Here is an 8,205-nt window from a genome sequence, read left to right on the forward strand (position 1 = left end):
TTTTTTTATTTTAAAAAAAGAATAATAAAGTTTTGTAAGGAAAATACACAAAGTTATAATATGTTGAGGGTATTTTTGTAAACAAACAAATATTCTTTTTAAAATATAACAATACATATTGTTTTCAATACATCAAACCAAACACTGCATAAAAAATAATTCAGTATTACTAATCTCAGTATTACTAATCCCGACACTACTAATCTCAGCATTACTAATACGGCCTATTCAGTATTATCTTATACGCTCTACCAAAAGACCCCTTAGTGTTTTCACTTGTTGAGTTAATATGATTAATTTCTAAAGTAAATGATATTTTTAAATCATTCAAATATTCAAAAATATTAAAAGTTGCAAAATCTTGTCTTGTCATGATTTGTCAAAATTCACCTAATTTATATCTAAAAGAACAAAAAATGTCACATAAATTAAGACATTAATAATTAGGATTATACTCACAAAAATATTCAAACTTTGATCGGATTTTCAGTTGAGCATACTGAACTTTATGGGGTTCTATTATTCCTAGACTTTTTTTTTTTTTTTTTTCATATTTTAATGACATATATCTGTCCACTTGGACATGTGTAAATATGAGGTTGGGTATAGAGTTTTGGGAAATTAAATCCACTTTAAAAAGTTTAGGGGTTAATATGACCCCCGCAAAGTTCAGTATGCTCAACTGAAAATACCATCAAATTCCAGATATTTTTTGAAGTATTATTTCTTAATAATTAGCATTCGTGTTGTAATGTGACAGGTGAAAAGAAGATGAGTTTCACGAAGCAGAAGAAGAAGAAGAAAAGGGTTCGTTTTGCGGCAGATGTGAAAGATTCAAAGAGTAATGGGGAGGAATACAGAAGAGGATATAGAAATTCTTGGGGGATGAAGGTTTTGGAGATGCCAGCAAATCGGAGAGCTTTGTATGCTGAAATTCTCAAAGATAAGGTGCATCACTTGGAATTCTCTTATTGATCAGTACTTGGGGGGTTAACAATTAAGAAAATACATTTTAGGCCTTCTCAAATGAAAATTACTTGGAATATTTAATATTTATATATATATCGAAACTCTATTGATTTCTAAATTAAGTTATTTCTCATTTTGTTTAGTTCCACATTCTTTTGAATTAGCATTTGTGATTGAATTATGCATCGAGTTGGTGGAGCAAATAATATTTCATCAGAGAGTTTTAGAGATCAATTTAGCAAATTATTCTAAAGTTAACATAGCTCTTTATCGAGCAAATTGTTCTAATACTATTCACATCTCCTGTGTGATGATATTGCACATGAGCCGATTAAAAAATAGGAGCGGATAGGGATTTTCGGAATTCCCAAATAAAAGAATTAGAATTCTTTCTTGTCTGCCACATTTTCCAGCTACCTTTTTTGAGGTCTCACTTCATTAAGTTTCTTCTTCTTTGTTTTGTTCAGTATCTTATTAAAGAGGGGACCGGGATCTTATGATTAAATTAGGCTTGGGCAATTAAAAATGGCAGAAGAAAAAAATGTCGTCGTTAAATTCATTTGTCCATATAAAGGTGGCATACAAACACACGAGGAACATTTCCTTGGTGTTTGGACATGAATTAGTTAATACTCCCTTCGTTTTAAAATAGTTTGTATGTTTGCTACAAAAATTTATCTTAAAATAATTGATATATTTAAAAGATCAAGAGATAATTAATTATTTTTTTATTTATATCCTTAGTAATTAGTTTCAGATTAATAGAACAAAATTCATTTAATCAAGATTAAATGGATAATTAGGCATGTTAAACAATCTTCACTACTTATTAAGTTTTTCCATGATTACTATATTTAAACTCAAGAACATATTAAAAGATTATAATCAAAGTAATATACTTGAAGGCATAAACATACATCTATTTAGAAATAAAATAACAATTCAAAAGAAACACTTATAAAGAGATGGAGGGAGTATCATGTAATTTCAATATTTAAGGTCTGTTTGCACAGTCTAGTAATTACGTTGACTTGTATGCTTGTCACGGTTTGATTACACAAGTATAGTCATAGTTATATTAAAGAAAAAATTACCTAAAAGCACAACTTAAGTTTCAAAACTACTAAAAATTTCTCCATTTTTAAAATATTACATATATCTCAACATTTACTATTTTTAATGGAAGTTGAGATACATGTTTAACACTTCCTCATTATACGCCGTTACTTTACCAAAATAAGACTGGTTTCTTCCTGATTATACGCCATTATGGTGGTTTCAATCCAATTATTCCCTCTAATTCAAACTTTTGAATTAAGGTAAATTTTCCCCTAAAATCATATTTAATTTCTTCTAATCTTATCTGGCGATTTTTTTTCAAAAAGAAATAATTTGGCACTGTGGTTATAAGTGATTTTTCGGTGCTTTTGTTGAACAAATTTTTTATTATCATTTTTCTTGGTCTATATTATTTTGAATTAACAATATGAATAGAGATTCAGGACCATTTTTTAGTCTTGAAAGAACCTTCTGGAGCCTCTTGGTGTCAAGTTTTCTGATTACAGTGCATTGGTCATCTGTGTAAACAAGAAAACTTCTTGTTACAGTGTCGCCATTGTTAAATCTAAGCAAGTATCAGGTAACTTCACTCAGTGAAATCTCTCAATCCACATATACGATTCTGAAATAATGACGTGGTGTACCCCTTTGACTGAGGTTCTAACAGGGTGGAGAAATGTGGACGAAAGCGTCACCTCAAAACAAAAATTTAAGATCTATGGAGACCATCAACGCAATTTCTTGTATCTCTTATCCTCTGTTTTTATTGTTATATGTATCTCTTGTTTTTTAAGTTTTAGTGAAATAGGCATATCAAAGATACATGTTAGTAAGTTTAAAGATATATATTGTGTACGAGGTTGTTTTGTATGTATCTCACACTATTTTTTATTTTGATTCAAATATTTATACCAAAGATACATATTTTGTAAAACAACAGATACATTTTAAGCTTTTTGTATATCTGGTTCTGTGTTATTGTAGATTTATGTATCTCTTGTTATTTCAGATCTAGGTAATTTCAGGTTTAGATACATATTTACACATACATGATACTTTTTTCAATATTTTGTATCTATTGTTATTTGTTTAAGTTTTATATGTATCTCTTATTTTTAAGTTTTAGTGAAATCAGCATACTAAAGATACATATTAGTAAACTTAAAGATACATATAATGTATGAGGGCTATGTTGTATGTATCTAAGATTTTTTTTGAATTCAATTATTTTATTTTTTTTTGAATTCAATTATTTAGCCATTATACGCTATATCGTTAATCCAAACGTCGGAATGACGTAACAACACTGAAATATTCATTGCAATTACTTCAAACAAAATCAAGAAAAAACAATAAAAAGGTCGTAGGAATCGTTCATAACTGAAAACGAAATATAGAAGAAATTTTATTTTAAAATATGGAATAACAAATAAATTACCTATTTTCGTGGGATTTTATTCAGTTTTTACCATTATTAGTTAGGTTAATTGCTAAATTAAAGAAACTTTAGCTGTTACAACCCTTAAATTATGCAAATTAATTAGTTTAATTGTTAAATGTATCTGTAGGATGTATTCACGTCAGTTATATGTATCTTGAACGACAATATGTCAAAAAAATAAGATGTATTTTATCGTATCGAAAAAATTAACGAGAGATTGAGGTACATATATGTACAATCGTGCACAATATGTATCTTTAACACTACTAATATGTATCTTTGGTATGCTGATATCACTGAAACTAAAACATCAAGAGATACATATATATACACAACCCTAACCAGAGATACAAGATGAAGAAAAAATGTATCTAGTTAGACCAAATATGTATCTCATACTACTAAAAATAACAAAAACAGAATTACGTAAAACAACAATCAATTTTACGTTAAATGCATAATTGAATAAATAAGAGACAAATAACTACTTTTGAAATGTTAAACAAGATATAACTTTTTTTTTGTCAGATCTTTTTCCGCATGGAAATTGAAGGAATGCTCAATGGCATACCATGTCATAACTGAAATAACAATATACTTGTCCTTGTAGATTTGCCCAACCTTAACTTCACTATTTTTGCAACCTGTAATGATCTTGTTTCCCTTCATATCGAACAACGGTAAAGAAGCAGAACAAATAGAATTATAACAAATTAATTCCGCAACATCTTCACACGGATTATCCAAACATTACGATGATCGGTAATGTTTAATCGCTCTTTACTTTTATATTGATTATTCCCTGCCATCCATTTTATTTGTTGTGATTGATATAAATAATTGATCCAAAAGAAAAGTAGTATTAAATTAAGATTAGAGATGCAGTTGTGATGTTTCAAAATATTTTGACAATAATTAAATCAACTAATTAAAGGAATCAAAGAAAATTATTTTGAATATGAAATAAAATCGTGGAAAATCATCAAAATATAGATTAAGAAGTCAAACCACAAAGTAAACAAAGAAATTGAATTACTAGAAACTGAACGGATTATTCTAAAAAATAGACCCAAATTAGAGTGGCTTTCAAATTTTAGCCCCAAATAAAATGGCTTTGTTAAAATAGTCTTTACTTGTTAAGTCATATTTTTTGGACGAAAATACCCTCCTCCGAAATATTTGTTGTTCAATCTCTTTCTTCGTTTTTTATTCCAAATTCCAGAATCAACCCATGCGATGACTCTCTAAAGCCCGAGGCTAAGTTGCCCAAACCGTTAAATCTCTTTCTTCCTCTCTTTCTTTCAAATTCCAGAATCGACTTTCAAATATTCGCAAAATCGACTTTTGCCGTAAAGGTTCTTCAGGTATGAAATTCATCATCAAAAGTCATTGTGGTAATTTTAGCTTATTGATACATTGTGGTAATTTTAGCTCGTTATATAATTAGCATATTGATTTAATTTTTGGGGAGGTGAATGTAAGATAAACTTGGGATATGCTGTTGTTGTAGTAACATATTTACCATTGAGGAATTTCATCGAACAGGTTGTGGGGAGTTTGTTATTGCGATTATAATTGTGTTTGAGTAGTTATGGGGGTTGGTCTTGGAGGGAAAGATCGTTAATATGGGAGTTGACGTTGATCGCAACATATTTTGGAAAGGCCAAACGTATAAGTTCAAGGTGGTAAAAGAAATTAGTTCCAAGTATTTCAAACTAGTGGTATAATTAGCATTAGAAGATGATGAGAAATTGTGTTGATCAGGTTGTGTGAACTTTGTTATTGTGATTATAATTGTGTTTGAGTAGTTGTGAAGGTTTGGTCTTGGAGGGAAAGGCTGTGTTTTCCATCTCGGATGAATCCAGCCTATGTTTTAGAGATTAAAGAAGCACTAACTTGTTGATTCTAAGAGAGAGCACCTTAGCTATTAGCTTGTATAACATAGAGCAACAGGCAATGGGTTTAAACTCTCTAATGGTAGTAGGATTTGACACTAGAAAAGAACTACATCCTCTAAAATATCTGAATAATAAATGCATTTATGAAAGACGGGTGGAGCCAGGGTCGTATATCACAAGGGCCTTCGTGAAAGAATTACGCTATATATATATATAAGGGGAAAAATATATTTTTATGTATATATAGTAGATACTGAATCTCTTGATTTCTTTCGTGTGTTCACCAATTTATATTCGGAACTCCCTTAGTGAAAGTCCCGACTTCTCCACTGATGACAAACCACATTCAAGTGTTGGGTAAGTGAAAATGACAATACTTTTAGCTTTGGAAACTGATTGTGATGGAACTTACCTTAAAACCTAAGATTGTAGAGTTTCTATCAGTTCATAAAGTTAATATCATATACTCTAGAAAATGACTATAGATAAGCAGTTTCTAAGGTTGCAATCATTGAAAATGACATCAAATAACTGACCTTTTAAACCTCAAAAGTCCAATGTGTTCAATTTTTTTGTTCAAGATGTGGTGTGAATGGTGTAGACATCAATAAGTATTTTTCTAGTTTCCAATATGTGTATCTTGTGAGGGCCCTCTAGTTAGTACAGATGAGTTTTGTAATTAACTGTTACATTAGTGCACACCATATTTTGAAGACACCAGAAAATGTCTGCCACTTTGCTAGATTGAATCCAAAAACAACACACACACAGAGAGTATTGTTAACTTTGTTTCAACATTTTTATCCATTCAAGATTATGATTTTATGCTATTTTTGATCCTAAATTACGGTCATATGTACAAGCGAAAAAGCAGGCTGACTTATGCTCTTCGAAGAGTTAAGGTTTCATCGTTTAAATTTAGATAGCTTTAAGACCCCATACATCTAGCATTGTATTCTTAAGATGTAAATTACGCGTGCATGAAACCTTAGGCTAAAAAAAATGTAAGTTTTCAACTTTTGATCATTGACTATATCTTCTATTGCAGATCAATATCTGATGTTTCAAGTGATCTTACTATAGAAGTCAGATCAGCCCATTTTGCTCTTCACAAGGTACAAAAATGAAGTGTGCAATCTTTTTTTCCTCTCGTGTAATTTAATCTACCACTTTTCATCATCATTGCAATGCTCAAGTCTATGGAAAAACAGAAGTTGTGCAACGAAATGGTTAGTCTAAAGTACCTTGAAAAAGATTGATGTTTTAGCCGTTATAAGTAGGCTATCGATATCAATACAGCTGTGTTGAGGAGAAAAAAAAAGTCAATAGCCAGATGTAAAAACAGAACTACAGAACTTAAGTTATGTGCTTCGTGTTTAAATTAAGAAAAATGAAAGAAGAATATCTTGGATACATTTCTAATGTGATTGCTAATTTGTCACTATTTGCAGTTCCCTATGATTTCACGAAGTGGAAGAATTAGAAAGTTGTTGCTAGAGGCGAAGGATACAAAGGTTTCAAGAATCAATCTTACTGGTCTTCCTGGCGGATCTGATGCATTTGACCTTAATGCAAAGTTCTGCGATGGAGTGAACGTTGAGATTACCATATCAAACGTGGCGTTACTCAGATGTGCAGCTAGGTTCATGGAAATGACAGAAGATATCTCTGAGAAAAAATTGGAAATTCGTACTGAGGTATTCCTTAAGGATCCGACATTTTCAAACATATCTAACTCGATATTTGTTCTTCATCGTTGTGAAACATTACTACCGATATCTGAAAAAGTCAATCTTGTTAGCCAGTTAATAAACGCAATTGCAAACCATGTCTGTAAAGAGCAGCTAATATCTGGTTTGTCAAAGATAGAGTATAATTTTTCACCCAAACCTGTTCAGTGCGTTGATTCTGAGACACCATAAGACTGGTGGGAAAAATCACTCACGGTGCTAAATCTGAATTTCTTTCAGAGAGTTTTGTCGGCAGTAAAAAGAAAAGATCTTAAACAAGACATTATCAGCAGAATTTTGATAAATTATGCCCAAAATTATCTTCAGGGCTTGTTCATCAAGGACCCTCAGTTGGTTAAAGGAAGTTTCCTGGATTTGGATTTGCAGAAAAGACAAATGATCATTGTCGAAATAATAGTTGACTTACTACCAACATATTCCAGAAAAAGCACAGTGCCAATGGCTTTTATTTCAAGTTTGTTAAAATCTGTAATAGTAGCATCAACATCGACTTCATGCAAGTCTGATCTAGAGAGGCACATTGATCTACAGCTAGATCAGGCAATTCTTGAAGATATTCTCATAACTTCAAATCCACATGGAAATAATCACAACCCTCTCTATGACATAGATTCTATCTTTAGGATCTTTTCCTCTTTTTTTTTTTGAAATTGAAAACTTTTGCCCAAGAAGCAACAGTTTATTCTTTAATTGCATTGATTAGATTATTAACATATATGCAACTTTTGCCTCATGGACAAGACTTTAGAAAGTTATTGAAATTAAAAAAATTTGCCCAAGAAGCAACAGTTTATTCTTTAATTGCCCTGATTAGATTATTAACATATATGCAAGTCTTGCCTCATGGGCAAGACTTTAGAAAATTATTGAAATTGAAAACTTTTGCCCAAGAGGCAACAGTTTATTCTTTAATTGCACTGATTAGATTATTAACATATATGCAACTATTGCCTCATGGGCAAGACTTAGTTTAGAAAATTGTTGAAATTAAAAACTTTTTCCTAAGAGGCAACAGTTTATTCATTAATTGCACTGATTAGATTATTAACATATATGCAACTCTTGCCTCATGGGCAAGACTTTAGAA

At 30.8% G+C, this 8,205-nt stretch overlaps 1 protein-coding gene and 1 pseudogene across 1 annotated transcript in view; both read left to right on the forward strand.

The window, feature by feature from the left end:
• LOC107874775 overlaps window positions 1-1,117 on the forward strand; it is a 2,379-nt gene extending 1,262 nt beyond the window's left edge. The window contains exon 2 of the mRNA XM_016721519.2: window positions 761-1,117. Within this exon, the coding sequence (XP_016577005.1) occupies window positions 761-975 (215 nt within the window). The 3' untranslated portion in view covers window positions 976-1,117. The remainder of the gene's footprint in view (window positions 1-760) is intronic.
• Window positions 1,118-5,094: 3,977 nt separating this feature from the next.
• On the forward strand, window positions 5,095-7,766 carry LOC107873956 (annotated as a pseudogene).
• The last annotated feature ends 439 nt before the right edge of the window (window positions 7,767-8,205 follow it).

The sequence above is a fragment of the Capsicum annuum genome, chromosome 6 (assembly GCF_002878395.1).
Source record: "Capsicum annuum cultivar UCD-10X-F1 chromosome 6, UCD10Xv1.1, whole genome shotgun sequence".
NCBI classification, from domain to species: domain Eukaryota; kingdom Viridiplantae; phylum Streptophyta; class Magnoliopsida; order Solanales; family Solanaceae; genus Capsicum; species Capsicum annuum.